The sequence below is a fragment of the Carcharodon carcharias genome, chromosome 32 (assembly GCF_017639515.1).
Source record: "Carcharodon carcharias isolate sCarCar2 chromosome 32, sCarCar2.pri, whole genome shotgun sequence".
In the NCBI taxonomy this organism is placed as follows: domain Eukaryota; kingdom Metazoa; phylum Chordata; class Chondrichthyes; order Lamniformes; family Lamnidae; genus Carcharodon; species Carcharodon carcharias.
In genome coordinates this window covers 1,176,479-1,194,997 of record NC_054498.1, presented here as the reverse complement: position 1 = coordinate 1,194,997, position 18,519 = coordinate 1,176,479, and the positions used below count along the sequence as shown (strand labels likewise).

Sequence of the window (18,519 nt, the reverse complement as noted above, 5' to 3'; positions counted from 1 at the left end):
ATGCCTTTTGGAAGTCCATCTACACCATGTCAACAGCAGGACCCTCATCGACCCTTGCTGTCACCTCATCAAAATACTCTAGCAAGTCAGTTAACATGATTTGCCTTTAACAAATACGTGCTGGCTTTTCTTAATTAACCTGCATTTTCCCAACTGGCTATTAATTTTGTCCCGAGTTATCATTTCTAAAAGCTTCTCCACTAAGGTTAAACTGACTGGCCTGCAGTTGCTGGGCTTATCTTAACACTCTTTTTTGAAGATGGGTGTAACCTTTGCAATTCTTAAGTCCTCTGACACCACCCTGAGTCTAAGACTGGGAAATTTTGGCTAATTATGGCCTCCACAATTTCCACTCTCACTCAATTCCCCCTGTCTCCTTGGATGCATCTCATCTCGTTCTGGTGCCACTTCAACTTTTAAGTAGCGACAGCCCAGCCAATACTTCCTCCTTATCAATTTTAAACTCTTCAAGTGTTTGAATTACCTCCTCTTTCACCCTGACCTGCAAAGCAGCATCATCCTTGGTAAACACAAATGTAAAGTATTAATTTACTAGCTCAGCTATGCCCCCTGCCTCCCTGTCCCAAACAGGCCTCCTTCCTTTTACCAGCCTTTTCCTATTTATATGCCTACAAAAGACTCTGGAATTCCCTTTTATGTTAGCTGCCAGTGCCATTTCATACTCTCATAATCATACAGTTATACAGCACAGAAACAGACCCTTCGGCCCATCGTGTCCATGCCGGCCAACAAGAACAGATCTATTCTAATCCCATTTTCCAGCACTTGGCCTGTAGCCCTGTGTGCTATGGCGTTTCAAGTGCTCATCTAAATACTTCTCTCTTTCCTTCTATCATTTGCTCTTTCAATTCTCTCCGAACCTTCTATCTTCAGCCTGGTTCTTGGCTGTATTATCCACCTGACATTCATCATAAACATACTTTTTCTTTTTCATCTTAATTCCTATTGTTTGCCCTTCTTTTCCACTTCATGGTAATATACCCTGACTGAGTACAAACTATCATTTCTTTAGATGAAGCTCATTGGTCAGTTACAGTGTTGCTTAACCTTTGATTCCAATTTATCTGGGTCAGATCCATTCTTACCCCATTGCAGTTGGCTTTTCCCTCAGTTAATTATTCTTACTCTGGATTTTTCCTTGTTCACTTCCATAGTCAACCTAAATCTATAAAATGATCACTGTCCCCGAAATTCTTTCATGGGATGTGAGCATCACTGGCAGGGCCAGCAATTGTTGCACACTCCCAACTGCCCTAGAGAGTAGTTAAGAGTCAAGCCACATCGCTGTGGGCCTGGAGTCACATGTAGGCCAGACCACGTATGGATGGCAGATTTCCTTGTGTAAAGGCCATTAGTGAACCAGATGGGTTTTTGCAACAATCGATGATAGTTTCACAGTCACCACTAGAAAGGTTAGCTTTCAATTCCAGAATTTTGTTTTTTTAATTAATTGAATTTAAATTCCATCTGCTGCTGTGGTGGGATTTGTATCCACGTCTCCAGAGGATTATCCTGGGTCTCTGGATTACTAATCCAGTGACATTACCACTACACTACCATTTCTTGACACATGTTCCCCTATTGACACTTAATCCACTTGGTTTACCTCCCAAGAACCAGGTCTGACAGTGCCTCTCTTTTGCTTGGACTGGAAACATATTGCTACAGAAAATCTTCCTGAACAGAGTCCAGGAACTCTTGTCCCTCTCTGCCCTTCACATGACTACCATCCCAGTCTATATTCGAATAAGTAAAATGCCCCATTATAACTACTCTATAATTCTTGCACCTCATTTAATTTCCTTGCAAATTTGTATATCTATATCTTTCCTGCTAGTGGCCTAAAGACCACATCAAGCAATGTAAGTTCATTTTTTTTTTTGTTCCTTAGTTCTAGCCGTATAATTATCCTTGGTAGCCTGGCCAATATTTATCTTTCAATCGCGATCACAAAGTAAAATCTGGCTGCTGTTTGTGGGATCTTGTGTGCAAAACGGCTGTCGCGTTTCGTAAGTTATAACAACAGCTACACTTCAAAAAGTATTTCACTAGCAGTAAATATAAATTTAAATATACAAATGTAAGTCTCTTAAGTCTTTCTTTACTTTCATTAAAGTGTAACATGGTAACTTCACCAGACAGAGGTCAAATATAACAGCTGCACCTGTATAAATGTGAAGGCTTCTCCTGCTCTGGCGTTGGTTGAATGATTGGCTTCGAAGCAGCAACCGGAACTAACACAGGCTTAGGAGCTACTTCAGGGGGCTGAAATAAGAAAACAGATCATTTGGCATTGAGAATCTTTAGAATCAAACTCTACACGTTTGAAACTGGGCCCAAAGTTACAACTAATGATCTGTAAAATTGCCCCCAAAAAATTTCAAATGACAGATATTAACTAAAACAATCAATACTTTAAGATCAATACTTTAACAAAACAATCAATACTTTATACAGCTGTTACAGAAGGTACTAATTATTAACTATTCCACAAAGAAATAGAGAATTTTAGCTACGAGGAAAGGTTGAATAGGCTGGCATTGTTTTCTTTGGAACAGAAGAGTTAAGGGGGGATTAACTGAGGTGTATAAAGTTGTGAGGGGTCTAAATAGAATGGATGGAAGAGTCCTTTTGCAGAGAGGTCAATAACCGGGGGCACAGATTTAAAATAATTGGTGGAAGGTTTGGAGGAGAGTTGAGAAGGAATTTTGTCACCCAGAGGATGGCGGAGATCTGGAAGTGGCTGCCTGAAAAAGAGTGGTAGGGAAACCCTTATCACATTTCAAAAACACTCGTATGTGCTCTGGAGGCGCTGTAACCTCCAGGCCGAGAGCTGAAAGGTAGGATTAAACTGGATAGCTCATTTCCTATCAACACGGACATGATGGACCAAAGGGTCATATTCTGTGCCATAAATCTTTGTTTCTAAATGCCACAGTAATGAATCTTGCCCAGACAACTGCAGTAATTATGTGATTTTACTGCAAAAATTCCCATTTAATTGAATGAAAGAATGAAATAAGGGTCATGATCACCCTCATGAATATTTACATGGAAGACAATAGATTTAACAGCAGTACTGCTGGAATATTGCAGAAATACTCAGGTTTTCAATCAGGATGTGTACTGAATAAAATTGTTTGTCTGTCACTATTTGTGAACTCTGATTAAATTTATTTTAAAATGTTTCAATTAACAGATTTGCAAATATGAAATTTAACAAACATAGGCAAAGTTGGAAATACCCAGCTGTGTCAGTTTTTAAATGTTATCAGGAAAGGTTGGACAGACTGGGCTTGTTTCCACTGGAGTTTAGAAGAGTGAGGGGTAATGTTATTGTTGGGAGCCCAGCACAGCAGTGCAAAAGATAAGGCTGAAGCATTCACAACAATCTTTAGCCAGAAGTGCCAAGTGGATGATCCATCTTGACCTCCTCCAGAGGTCCCCAGCATCACAGATGCCAGTCTTCAGCCAATTCGATGCACTCAATGTGACATCAAGAAACAGCTGAAGGAACTGGATTGTGCAAAGGCTATGGGCCCTGACAATATTCTGGCAATAGTACTGAAGACTTGTGCTCTAGAACTTGCCGCACCCCTTGCAAAGCTGTTCTAGTACAGCTACAAAATTGGCATCTACCCGGCCGTGGAAAATTGCCCAGATATGTCCTGTACACAAAAAGCAGGACAAATCCAACCCGGCTAATTACCATCCCAACATTCTACTCTCCATCATCAGTAAAGCAATGGAAGGGGTCATCAACAGTGCTATCAAGTGGCACTTGCTTAGCAATAACCTGCTCACTGATGCCCAGTTTGGGTTCTGCCAGAGCCATTCAGCTCCTGACCTCATTACAGCCTTGGTTCAAACATGGACAAAAGAGCTGAACTCCATGAGAGTGACTGCTGTTGACATCAAGGCAGCATTTGACCGAGTGTGGCATTAAGGAGCCCTAGCAAAACTGGAGTCAATGGGAATCAGGGGGAAAACTCTCCGCTGGTTGGAATCATACCCAGCACAAAGGGAGATGGTTGTGGTTGTTGGAGGTCAGTCATTTCAGCTCCAGGACATCACTGCAGGAGTTCCTAAGGGTAGTGTCCTAGACTCAACCATCTTTAGCTGCTTCATGAATGACCTTCCTTCTATCATAAGGTCAGAAGTGGGGATGTTCACTGATGAATACACAATGCTCACATTTGCAACTCCTCAGATACTGAAGAAGCCCATGTCCAAATGCAGCAAGACCTGGACAATATCCAGGCTTGGGCTGACAAGTGGCAAGTAACATTCACGCCACACAAGTATCAGGCAATGATCATCTCCAACATGAGAGAATCCAACCATCACCCTTGATGTTCAATGGCATTACCATCACTGAATCCCCCACTGTCAACATCCTGGGAGTTATCATTGACAAGAAACAGAACTGGATTAGCCATATAAATACTGTGGCTACAAGGGCAGGTCAGAGGCTAGGAGTCATGCGACGAGTTACTCTCTTCCTGACTCCTCAAAGCCTGTCCACCATCTGCAAGACACAAGTCAGGAGTGTGATGGAATACTCCCCACTTGCCTGGATGAGTGCAGCTCCCACAACACTCAAGAAGCTTGACACCGTCCAGGACAAAGTAGTCCACTTGATTGGCACCACATCCACAAACATTCACTCCCTCCACCACCGACGCACAGCAGCAGCAGTGTGTACCATCTACAAAATGCACTGCAGGAATTCACCAAGGTTCCTTAGACAGCACCTTCCAAACCCACGGCCGCTACCACCTATAAGGACATGGGCAGCAGATGGATGGGAACACCAATACCTGGAAGTTCCCCTCAAAGTCACTCACCATACTGAATTGGAAATATATCGCCATTCCTTCACTGATGCTGGGTCAAAATTCTGGAACTCTCTTCCTCACGACACTGTGGATGTACCCAGGCCACAAGGACTGCAGTGGTTCAAGAAGGCAGCTTCTCACCTTCTCAAGGGTAACTAGGGATGGGTAATAAATGCTGGCCCAGCCAGCGAAGGCCACATCCCGTAAATGAATAAAAAAAAATCCTCAACTGTCTCGACAAGGTGGATGTGGGAAGGATGTTTCCTTTTGGGAGTGAGTTCAGAGCTAGGGGGCACTGTTTTAAAATTAGGGATAGCCATTTCAGGACAGGGATGAGAATTTTTTCTCCTGAAGGGTTGTGCAACTTTAGAACACTGCCTCAGAAGGCAGTGGAGGTGGGGTCATTGAATATTTTTAAGGCAGAGGTAGATAGATTCTTGTTAGGCAAGGGAAACAAAGGTTATCGGGGATAGATGGAATGTGAAATTTTAAATACAAACAGATCAGCCATGATGTTATTGAGTGCTGGTGCAGGCTCAAGGGGCTGAAGAGGCTACCTCTGCTCCTATTTCATTTGTTCAGATAGTCTCACATTCCAGCTTCACCAGCTCAGTTATCCATTTGTTTTCTTAGATGTTGATGGATGTTATGAATTTCCAGCAATTTTTTGTTTTTATTTCAAATTCCAACACTGAGGTTTCTTTATACAATTTTATGTCAAACTTGGAAGAAATAACTTCTACAAAATCAAAGATCAGCTTCTGTGATCAGTACAGGCTATTACGTGTTTCACACAAATTACTCAAAGTGCAAAGCCAAAAGTACTTATTCCTCAGAAATGCAGCACCAAAGTTAATTTAGTCAAAATAGTTTTGTTAAAAAAAGCCCAGAAGATAGTTACACTCGCAGTGAAACCTATTTCTATGCAAACACCTGTTGTGAAAAAGTACTTACTGACTGCCCCTCTTAGGGCAGTCAAGAACCACAAACTCAAAGAAACTGAGTTCATGTGATTACCAAGTCGAAATGTGACAATTATGTCTGAAATCTTCAGAGCAGATTTAGCAATAGCAAAACCTATCAGAATGATGTTAAGACTGCATTGTTAAGCACAGTTATATTAGCAATGGATTACTGGAATTCTCCCTCCTAGAACCCAATGTCAATTTGAAGATTCCAAGACAAATAAAATGGAAATTGGTACAAAATTTAATCAAAGTTTTATAATAAATTAGGGTATGATCCTACCAAGAGGTCCAGAAAAAGCTGCGCTAAAGGTATAATTAGTTTTAACTTTGCTGGATATGGTTATTTTTAATGACTTTTACCCACCCTTACTGGTATTACTTCAGTTGGGTCCTTGATTTTCGATGAAGTGGATTTTTTGCTTTCAAAGAGTTTTACTCGGGTAAGCACCGACTGTGGCTTCATTGCTGGATCCACATCCTCTTCAACATTTGGCTTTCCGGGTAGCGGTGGCAATGGTTTACTGACGGAATGCAGAGACTCTGCAGCTTTAGAGTGAAGAGCTGGAGGAGGAGGAAAGGAAGCATCCGTGTTATGGACCAGTTCAAATTGCCGAGGGAGGGAATTATAGCCTTGGGATTGACCCTGGTCATAGGTCCTGACTTGGGAATCAAAATACTGCTGTTGGGGTTCTGGAGACCTGGACACTGGTGGGTGAAAAGCTTGTGGATTGTGTTCATAGCGAGGACGAGGATCATATCCATGAAGGGGCTGGTCATTGTAATGTGGTTGTTGAGGTTTGTAACTTTTAAATGGTTTATCATAGTGTGGCAATCTGTTCTCATAGTTTGTAGGTGGTGGCTCCTCATGAACTGGCTGATAGTCATGGTCCAGGTAATGTTCAATGTGCTTTGGATCATAGTCTCGTGGGTGCTGGTCCTCAAAATAAGGTGGAGGTTGGTAGTGTTGAGTGGGTTTTTCATTATAGTGTAGCCACTTCTCATCGTAACTAGGTGGATTTTCATGATAATGTGATACAGGCCCATAACCTGGAGAGAGCTGCTGCTCGTATTTTGCTTGTGATTCTTGTCTATACGGTGGCTGCTCCTCAAAGTGCTGCTGTTGTGGATCATAAGCTTGCCGTTCTTTATCAATTCTCAGTACAGGGTGGTTGCCTACCGGCTGCTTGATGTCATAATTCTGCCTTGGAAGTTCATTGTTGTACGAGTCCTTTTTGTACATCTACAGAGCAAAAAGGAGTGAAACACATGGCATTTGGCAAGCAAAGATGCAAAGCAATAACAAAGACTGCTGTAAATACACAGCAGCTCCAGCATCATCTGCTGAACAAAAATACATTAACATTTCAAGTATACACCCTTCATCAAAACACAAGTTCTGACTGAGGATCTGGAAGCAAATGTTAATTTGTTTTCTCTTCATTGAAGTGAATGAGTCTGCTGTGTATTTCCAGAATTTTAGCATTTTCTGATTTTCAATATCTGCTTGCTTGCTTTGATTTTGCAGACGCAAAGAAATTTGGTTTTCAACTGACTTATTAAATTTGTCCTTAAAATTTGTTAAATAATACAGGAATATTTCAAGTTAAGGCCCCAAGAATTACTAAAGTAATAAAAGAGTAAAGTTCTGGAATTGTAAGAACTCAAACTGGAAAGAAATAGTTACGGTGCTCTAAAGGTGACTAAACAAACTAAACTTGAGATGTTTGGGCAGTAATTATATATAGATATGAACTGGACAGGTTTATCCAAACATGGCAGCTAACATGATAGAAGTTTAGACTGGAATGTAATGGTAAATGAGGTTTAAAAGTTTTATCTTAATCAATTTAAAATCTAATCCTTTCAAGGCTCTGAATAGTTATAGGGCGAATCAGTTTATGGACAGGAAAAAATGTCACTTACCTTTAAAGCTATTTTGTTTTACTCATCACATTAATACTGGAAATTGCATGGGGCTTGATTAAAATTATATCCTTAAATAAAAAGCAAGCTGAAAATATTATGCCTGCCGGTCAAAAGTATTCAAGCTAATTGCCATCTAGTGCATTGTATGTGGAGGATCACAATACACATTGGACAGATAGGCCAAATAATACATTCTTATTTTGAAAAGCTTAATTTAAAAATTAATTTCCTCTTAATACATGCATTATGTCCTGCCAAAGAGAGGGCAGAGTCAGTTACTATCACCATCAGACCTCTGACAACGTCCTTCCTTTCTGAACATTGGAGTCCGTGCAAGGGAACGTGAACTGCCATTCAGCGCTCTCAATGCAGTAGAAGGGACAGACCTTGATTTTAAGTTTGAGAACTTGCAAATAAAATGATCGTTAAGTTCTGTGGCACTGCCCGCTGGCATAGAGACACTTTGTCAGGCAGCATTCAAGAGGGAGATTTCAGCAATCACAATCTCAAAATCTTAAAACAAACAACTTTAAATAAAGACTCATGGGGAGCATGCATTGAGATGATTTTTCCACTGAGCATAGCTGCCATGAGTTGTATTTTGTGTAATGTTATAACTCAGGCCCATCTCCTTCAATAGTCCGGGTTAACAGGTCACACAAGCATTTACCCTGAAAAGGATTTGTGAGTTGTGTGTGAGAGAAACAAATATTTGCAAACATGCTGATGTTTGTAATTACATCAGGATCCCCTCCAATCATGCCTCAGCAATGCTACTTGCAGTCCACGAAAGGTACAGAGGCCAGCCCAGCACAGAGTATTTTGTAGGAGGACCAAACAAGGAACTGCAGAAAGCTCTCAAAGCAGGAAACGTGCACAAGCAAAAGTTCAAGGTATAGGCCAAACCAACTAGATTAGCGTAAAATCTGTTAAAAATTCTCAATGCAATGAAAATATTGGGGAACTGGTTTTCATTTTCAATTACACCAACTTGTTTGATGGTTAGTTTGTAAAATTTGATGTGTTGGGTAATGCTTTTCTGTTAGAAAGGAGGAGAATTTTCTGATTAAATAAAAGGTTAGTGCAGTTGCCTTATAATAATGAGTAAATACCCTATCGCAGTGTTTACAAAGCAGGTCATTAACATATGTTGGTGAAGTTTCTATACTCTTTACACCATATAAGCTGGTAGCTGTTATTTTGTTGAAAACACATATTTGGTCTGGCCTCTAACTTTGGCAACGTGATTGGCTACAAAGGCAGAGCAAGTGATTTGAGTATTAGCAAGCGGAAGCTCTGTACATAAGGCATGCCGAAGATTTTGCAGCAAGTGGTACCTTTGTTGGTTCTGCGGTTCGAGTTGCTGTTGGTTCTGGATCTCTCAGCCTCTCAGGACTGACAGAATGAATGACACGAGAAGGTTCAGGGCTGGGTTTGCTGTAGGGGTCGATCTGGGGCTCAGGGTTGCTGTGGGGAGGAGAAGCGATCTCCTCTAGTCTCACATTGATTAGATCTACTGTGGTATTGACTGTAGAGGGCACGGTCACCACAGAAATGGATTCAAGCTGCTGGGATGAATTGGGGACTGCTGGAGGAATATCTGCTTTCTGTGAAATGTCCAAGATAAAATTAAATAGTTTAATATAATTTTTTGTCTACAAGGTGCATCATTGGCAAAACAGATGTTGACTTAACTTTCAAACTGTTCTTAAACAATGCTTATATCACAACATTTATATTGGTTAAAACTGAAAATACTTTAACAAAAGCAAAATTAAACCCTTGATATAAATTCTTAACCAAGATTCGATAAATTTATCATCCAATAATTTAAAAATTAACTTCTTTGCAAATGTACAAATTCATTTTAACACTATTATAATGTTTTAAAAATTACATATTGAAGATTAGAAGTAATAATGAAACACCCACTGGAAAAGATATAAATTTATTCTCTTCAGTCTGAGACATATCAGAAGGGTTGTGAGAAATAGAAACAAATAGGGGCATTTGGTCTGCTATTTCAAGGTTAGGGTCAAAACACACATGGCTTAGTGAAGGAGATTTTAAGCCATTTAGACGAAATTGTAAAACTGTACCAATCTCTGGAGAGTGACTTGTGCACTCTACTCCCGATCTCTTACCATACAGTGCAAATAGGAGAGATGGCCCCCCCATATATGTCACAAGAACAGCTTAACCCACAGAACACTGTAGACTCACATCTACAATGCCATCAGTTCCCAGATGATCAAACTGCTTGCATCAATTGTAACTGATAGAGGGCGCCTATTAGTCAGTTGTTGGACATCTACAGCCTGTAACTTAGCCAGGAGACCAGTCCCTTCACATTGATACTGAGTGGCCTTCTGGTGGAAAGCCTATTCTTTACTTATGCAGTACAAAGGTCAGTCACTGGTTTCCCTCCTGTGTCAGGACCTTAATGAATATTGACATTTGTACACAGTACTGTACCACGCCAACAATTTTTTTAAAGGAACAATTGGGAGGTATAGCTTATGGTGTAATTTTATATCCAGAAGTATAATGATGTTTTAAATATCAAATGGCTGTTTGTTCTGGGTTGAATACTGTTATGTATTATAGTTTCTTCACTCCTTGCAGAAAAATCTTTATTAATTATATTTTCCTTTTTAAAATCTCAATAAATTGGCCTGTTAAAGACTTACAGGATAATCTGTAGCGCTCACTTCACTGACAGGAACGTCTGACTGAATTTTAAGCAGTTTTTTTAAAGAACATTTCCAGCCAACATACGTTAAGCTCTAGGACCCAATCCTGTGTGAGCCCTGGCACATTCTCTGCTACCTCAAGTCTAAGGGGTGTAGATGAGCATATTTAGCGCACAACTGACTTGCCATCCAACAGCAGATCTGGGTAGGTAACAGAGATCTACCAAGCCTCAACCATCTCCGCCAAAACCACTCACTGTTGCAGGATTATCCTACAAACAAAGATAACCTTTGGTTACTTTCCTCTGCTATTAGCCTTCCTTATTGCCCCATCACCTCTAACAACTGAGAGAAGCCAATGGATTACTTTGTCCTAAAATGGAGAATATCTACTCAGCTGCCTCATCAAATTCTACTGTGTACCTCCTATCCTGCAGCAGCTCACTTGCTCATCACCCCATCCTTAATGGCCTATGTCGACTCTGCCAGTGCTACAAGTGTAAAGTTTTCAACCTTCTATTTAAATCTCTGCATGACTCACCCGTGCCCATTTCTGTAACCTCCCCCACTGCCACAGCACTCCTGCTGACAGAACTCTTCATTGCTCTGACTCCAGACTCTTGCACATCCCCACCTTTCTTGTGCCCCACACTCTAATTCTCTCCCCAAATCCTCCCCAACCTGCCTCACACCCACCTCTGACCAAGCTTTTGGTCACCCCTCCTAATATTTCATTCTTTAGCTTCTTGTTCATTTTTCCCCTTATACCTCTTAAGCACCCGGGGATAGTTTTCTATATTAAAGGTGCTGTGTAAATGAAATGAAATGAAATGACCTTCTAAGAAGACACAGGATCACATAAGTTTTGGCTTTAGCACAGCATATTACCACTGAAACAGACATTTAATAACATGCAAACCCAACTGCTTCAATCATGGACTGAACTCACCGGTTGATTAGCTAAAGGCTTATAGACAGGAGAATCCACTCTCTGTACTTGTACTGGATAGGAAGGGAATGCCTGGGCCATTGAGTCTGGGTGCATCATTGACGAATCTTCTCTTACAGGCTCCGAGGACCTGGTTATGGCAGATTCTGTAGGACCAATATCATCATTGAGCGTCTCATCCAATTCTTGGTCAGTATAGGCACCACCTTCAGTGTCTGTGTCATCATAATCTGAAGTGTGTCTACTGTCTGTGCTGTACATAGAGTATTCACTGCCTGGAGCAGAGAGGTATGACAAACGATCATCGTGCAAGTCAAGGTCATCCTCTGCTGTACCATCAGCCTACAAGAACAAAATGCCAAATCACACAATTGCACAGATATTACACTCACCAGTTAAACAAAGTATTTTATTAAAGTTTGTTAACTTACTATATCACTAGGAATGTGAAGGACTTTTTACCAATTCCTCTGACCTCCCTCCCCATAACTGCTTCTCTTGAAGGTAGTAAACTTGTCTAGGATCATGGAGGGGGGAAATAGTAATATAGCTCAAGCACAATGTTCAAGTAACCATTCTTCGCAAGCCTGATTCCATAAATATGACTTCTTTCCTAGAGGGATAACTCTGTAGTGATCAGGAGTAGGTACCCTGGCTGCTTTATTCCCCGTTGTGGACTAGGACACAGTTGTAATGCAATGCTCAGCACAGTTTTCAAAACTTGGAACTTACTTATATGGCTCAGTATCCACCCAGTCATCAACTTTCTTTCTAAATGTTATAAACGTGAACAGATCTCTTGGGCCTACTTTCATTTTCAGGTATGTTTCCAAGAGTTCACAAGTTTCAAACACCAAAGCACCAAATGGTTCAACCTGTCTGTTTCTCTCGAGGGAGCAGATGTGGTTGCACCAGGTTCTTCATGTTACAGCATTGATGAATATGCAAGAAGAATATCAGACATTTCCTACAATGAGGGAGATGCAAGCCACACAACCTCGACTGTCCTGGCAGGAGCTCTATAGGTACAGGCAATAGAGCAGAACGTGTACCTGCTTACTCAGGGCATCATACAGTGGGGAAGAGGAGAGAAAAAAATAAAGTGTAGTTTGACTCAAATTATAATAAGTGTCCATCCTACCTTGCCCTCTGATACCCAAACTAACTGGCTCTGTTGCTGCTGAACAGATTCTTTCAGTGCCCCATACCAGCCTTCATTCATTGAGTTCAAATTGATGTTAGCTGTAAAGGAAAAGTTATGAAATCCATTAGAATGTCAGTTACAATCCTTTATTCATGCTCTCCACAGGCATTTCCCACACCATGAAGTTGACTATACATGCAAGAAATATGTGATAGTGTTGCATCAAGGTGAACAATGACTCCCTCTTCTGTTAGGGTGTACATTAGAAACACCACACCCTCTATGTCCTTCAGATTTTTCCAAATCAACAGGAAACACCACTGAAAGGCCACATAACTACTGCCAAAATCTATTAAACATATTTCAATGACAAAGCTTTTCAGAATCAAGAATAAATGAAACGAGTAACAAAATTCTTAACTTCTCAGACACTTAAAATTTAAACAAAAGATGAACTTTATATTGAGCTCATACTGTGGCATTCATGAGCTTCTAGCTCACTGAGATCTATAAATGCAACTGTGTGAACTAAAATATTGGGAAAAGCTCATATGTATTCTGAGTTGGTACAAGCAGCTACTGGCTAGAATTTTCAATCAAAATTAGAATTATGACATAATGACCATGTCCAATAAAGAGTGAGACAAGTATCTGCTTCATATGGAGTGATGCTGCAGTGCAAATATAATAGTCGTTCAATAGATGAGTCAGTTTTCCTCGAGAGATTGTGATCCTATCTACCCTTGTGTCCTCCTGTTTATCATCTACTCACTGCCCTTTGGCAACATCATCCAAAAACATATCAGGTTTCACGGAAACAATGTGCAGGGGAAAAGGCAAAGCAATAACACTAGGTCACAATGTTCATTTGGAGAGCCGGTGCAGACACAGTGGGCCAAATGGCCTCCTTCTGTACCATTAAAACTCTGTGATTGTGATATATCCTGACAACAGCAAGCTCTACCTCACCACCATCTCTCTCAGCCAATCCATTGCCTCTGATTTATAACACTGTTTGAATGACATCCAGCATTGGATGGTGAAAATTCACTCCAATTAAATAATGGGAAGACCAAAGCCAATATCTTTGGTCATAACACTGCTCCTTAGCCACTTCCAACTCAATCCTTCTCCCAGGCCACTATGTGAGGCTGAAATAGACTGTTCACAACCTTGGGAGATGAGTTTCTGAGGCCACAAACAGACCACTTTTTGTATATTCATTCATGGGATGTAGGTGCTGTTGGCTGGCCAGCATTTATTGCCTATCCCTAATTGCCCTTGAGAAGATGGTGGTGAGCTGCCTTCTTGAACCACTGCAGTCCATGAGGTGTAGGTACACCCACAGTGCTGTTAGGGAGGAAGTTCCAAGATTTTGACCCAGCAAGAGTGAAGGATTGGCAATATATTTACAAGTCAGGATGGTGACTGGCTTAGAGAATACCTTGGTAACACTGCCCATCTCCATCCAAGCCTCAGCTCATCTGCTGCAGAAACCATCATCCATGCCGTTATCATCTCCAAACTGGATTACTTCAGTGCTTTCTTGGCCAGCCTCCAATACACCCTCTGGAAACGTCAGCTCATCCAAAGCTCTGCTGCCCAATTTCTAAATTGCACCAAGTCCCATTCACCATCGCCTGTGTGCACTGCGAAATACATTGGCTTCTGTCTCGATTTTAAATACTACTGTACACCGCCTTTAAAATGTCCCAACATTGTGCAAGTTGCTACAAATGCAGGGTGCTTAATTTTAAAATGATGTATAAAGCTACTCCTAATGCCCAGGTATAATGTAAATGCAAATATCAAAAACCTCAGTTAAACAGAAGTTCAGCAGTACTTGCTGCACGTTTAGAATTGGGATACGATACTCACATGTGAAGAGATGATGATTGTTCTTACGCAGTTTCAAGGCACGCTCAAACAACTTTCTCGCACTCTTTCGGGACTCAGGACAGAGTCTTTGTCGCATGGTCTTAACACCTTGTTTAGAATCAGGATTTAAGAAAATTACGATTGGGTACCACTGTGCATAATTCAAACGGTCCACTGCATTTGGAGTAATGTCCAACACTGCATGCTTATCCTAACATAACACAAAGGCAGAAAGGTATTAATGAATATGAAATACACTTTATAGGCACAATCAAAAGTTGCTCAGACACAGGAAGTAATCTTACTCTGTCGATGACTTGTTTGATTGTATGTAGTCGAATAATACCAGAACTACGTTGATCGGTGCCAGCATCTCTGGGCTCACTCCCTGTGATAGAATAAAGCCATTTGAATAGAAAAATCAAAGTCAAATAGCTGAAGTTAACTTTAGTTTCATTTCTATTCCATTCAACTCCCCTCTACTCTTTAGAATACTGGAGGTTAAAACAGAGAACGACCTTCTTCTGTGCTGCAACAATTCAGCCTATCGAGTCTGCACCAGTTCTCTGCAAGAGCAATTCAGCTCGTCCCACTACCCCACCCTTCCCTGTTTCCCTACAAATTTACAGGTCCCTTTTGAAGGGCACAATTGAGTCTGGTTCTACCACCCTCTCAGGCAGTGCAGTCCAGGTGCTAACCACTATAAAAATCTGACTTGGAGAATTTTAGTTCTGATGAAAGGTTGGATACATTGGGTTTTTTTTCCCTGAACAGAGGATGTGGAGGAGAGACCTAGTTGAAGTGCATAGGATCATGAAGGGTCTAGAAGGAGCAGATTGGAAGGCCCTGTTCCCCCTTGTGTTGAGGGGTCCATAACCTGGGGGCATGAATTTAGGATAAAAGGTAGGAACTTTAGACGGGATCCAAAGGGAATTCTTTTCAGCCAGAATGGCAGGGGTGGGGGGGGGGGGGTCTGGAAATCGCTGCTTGGAAGGGTAGCGGAGGAAGAATCCCTCATAACATTTAAAAATAAGTTGGATATACATTTGATGTGCCATAACCTACAAGATTACAAAGAGCTAAAAAAGTGCAATCAGGTTGGATTGCTATTTGTTGACCAGCATGGACATGAAGAGCCAAATGGCTGCCTCCTTCCATGCTGCAAATTCCTACTATTCTAAGACGACATTGATACAATTAATTATCTCCAAACACAATAACTCAGCACATTGAGTGCCCATGAAATGTGAACATGGGCTCTGCAAGGTAATTGATCCTATTAATAGGTCTGCTGCAACTAGAGATTAATATCTGGAGATCAAAATGTTTTCCACTCAACAACTGAAACTGAATGTGTGCAAATTAAAATTTGGGTCAAATCATATTTGGAAAGCATAGTTCTGCAGGTTCCAATAATTTAGGAGCAAGGAATGCTAGGAACGTGAAGGTAAATCACAAAGTTTAAATCTGAACTACATTTCAAGACAGCCTTTGAAAGAGTTCAATTTACTCCAGTGTTGCTATAAAATACTGTGCTGTGGAGTTTCACCTAAATGTAACTTAAGGATGATCTACTTTCCATTACAATGAATCACAAAATCTCATTTGCATATTTTGATGGTGGAGAAAGAACCAAAGCACCATCCTAATACAGACTGCTCCTGACAGCTGACACCTTGGCAGGGGACTGTGTGCAGGTTACCAGCTTGGCGATGACAGCTCTGCTCAGCTGAGATAGCCTGAACTAGGAAATTCAGTGCCCATGCTCACATGAACTATGAGCATTTGAGTGAGGAATCAGAGGACCATCATTACCTAAAGAACTGTTCCACAGTACCAATCATTACCAAGAAATATAGATGAAGACTCGCTGCCCACGAGGATAATGGAAGCAGAAACAATCAATGACTTCAAAAGGAAATTGAATGGGCAACTAAAGCAACTAAATCTGCAGGGCTACAGGGACTGAGTGGGGGAGTGGAACTGATTGGATTCCTCCATGGGAAGCCAGCACGGACTCGATGTGCCAAATGGTCTCCTCCCGTGCGTAAATGACTCTATGGCTCTTAGGAAAAATAGGAAATCTTACTTGCAATTTCATACAAATCTGGCTCTTCTCGTGCAAGCTTCTCTCGAGCAATATCAGCGAGCGGCCCGAAGATGACCACTGGCCTCAGGAAACCAGCTTAAAAAAAGACAACCCAAAATTGTCAAAAGCAGTACTCTGTAATCATACATTAACTTCAACACAATTTCTGACTAGTTTAGACAATTCAAGTCATGGGCCACATCCTGCAGCCGAAAGACAAAAAGGTCCATCAGCTGTGGGAGCGAGTAGGACAGGAGGAGGAAATATGGGATTAAAGATACTTATAATTTATAGGACAGATACATATATATCTGAGACAGAGCATGAGCAGTTGGCTAAAAATGACCTCAAAGACATCTATATATCAGAGGATTTAATAATCATTCCAGAATCTAATTTAGCACAAGGCAGTGCATGTCAGAAATTGCACAATAGGAACTCTTCACATGCATTCATTTAAAAGTGCTTCCTGTCAGCATTGTATGTATGTAAAACTGCTAGAGTCAGTAACAGCCATATCCCCAGTCTGCTGAAAACAGTGAGTAATGCTGCAACAGTAACACCTAGTTATTTTTACTTGCTCCAACTGCAAGCTCTCTGCCTATTGTCCCTGTCTGGTCCATAGGCATAGTAAAGCTCTCCATACTGGGGTCACAGACAGGGTACAGTTCATTCTGGTTTGCAAACCAGATACAGGTCCATTCTCACTGTCACGTGTGGATGGGTCACATGTAAAAGACAGACCATCTCTTCTTCCAAAGTATGAGCAGGACATACATACGAACATATAAATTAGGACCAGGAGTAGGCCACTTAGCCCCTCAAGCCGGTCTGCCATTAAATAAGATTCATGGCAGCTCTGATTGTAACTTAAACCCCACATCCCTGCTTACCCCGATAAGCTCTTATCCCTTGTTATTCAAGAATTTATCTAGCTCTGCCTCAAAAATATTCAAAGACTCTGCTTCTGCCTCAGAGATATACTGTGAAACATATAATCAGACCTCTGTAACCAAGAGCTTGACATTCTAAAATAGGTGCACCAGATGCCAAATGAAATACTGAATCCAATCCTTAATTTCTCATTGGAAAGCAATTGCCACATGGAAGGAAACAATTTAGAGATCAACTCCCCTGGCCCAATTCTGATTTTATAAAAAATGTTTTTAGACTAGTCTCAGCAACCCTCACCCTGTGTTTCACAAAACATTGGGGTATTCTATGTAAATAAATTAGATCTAAAATTAAACAGCATCAGTGCTGAAGGGATCCAGGTGTAATAGGACCATTTACTACATGTCATATGGCACAAGCTGAAGTGTCACATCCATTCTAAAACTTTGACCTATTGTACCTACTGAGCCAGGGCAGCACCACAACTAGTTAAACATTCCTTTCCAAAAGGAAATTCTGACAAACCTTGGATTCTTCTCACATACTTCCACCAAGAGCAAGTGATAAAGAGGCTGAAGTGGACAGAGATTCTTTCCAAGTGAACATAAAATGATCTTTCTTCCCCAATAAAAACATAGTCCCTTCCCCTTTACCTTCACGAAGAACAACTCTCTCGTAAGCTGGAAACTTGGTATGAACTGGCTGAGCTGAAAGGTCTTCTCTGCTTTTTCTCAGATTTCTCTTCGAGCTACGAAGTCCACGGAACCGCCAAAAATCTGCACGATCCCCACCAGCTGTCTTGGGGAGTGTGTATTGCACACTGGACAACTGTTCAGCTCTAATTAGTGGAAAATATGAAAAATGTATTACATTACATCAATTTAATCAGTGACCAAACACCATGGGCTGAATTTTTCCGTCGGCGAGCAGGGGGTGGAGCCCACTCGCCGATGCAAAAATGACGTCGGGGGGAACCCCCCCCCCCTCCAAATCATCCCACCCCATTTAAATCTTCAGGAAGGCGAGGGCACAGCGAGGTCAGCTGTCCGCCCGCCAACCTGTCAATGGCCAATTGAGGCCATTGACAGGATAATTAAAACAATTAAAAGGCCTGCCCGT

The 18,519-nt window shown here is 41.2% G+C and overlaps 1 protein-coding gene across 7 annotated transcripts in view; it reads right to left on the bottom strand.

Moving 5' to 3' along the window:
- Positions 1-18,519, bottom strand: part of LOC121272117 (tight junction protein ZO-1-like) — a 162,124-nt gene that overhangs the window by 27,225 nt on the left and 116,380 nt on the right. For 6 of the 7 annotated variants that reach the window (XM_041178570.1, XM_041178576.1, XM_041178574.1 and 3 more), the window contains 9 exons: positions 18,054-18,238; positions 16,507-16,602; positions 14,723-14,805; positions 14,418-14,628; positions 12,537-12,637; positions 11,396-11,737; positions 9,091-9,360; positions 6,192-7,067; positions 2,186-2,286 (listed from right to left, as the gene is read on the bottom strand). In XM_041178570.1, the coding sequence (XP_041034504.1) occupies positions 2,186-2,286; positions 6,192-7,067; positions 9,091-9,360; positions 11,396-11,737; positions 12,537-12,637; positions 14,418-14,628; positions 14,723-14,805; positions 16,507-16,602; positions 18,054-18,238 (2,265 nt within the window). The remainder of the gene's footprint in view (positions 1-2,185; positions 2,287-6,191; positions 7,068-9,090; positions 9,361-11,395; positions 11,738-12,536; positions 12,638-14,417; positions 14,629-14,722; positions 14,806-16,506; positions 16,603-18,053; positions 18,239-18,519) is intronic. The other variant, XM_041178577.1, reaches the window with a different exon arrangement.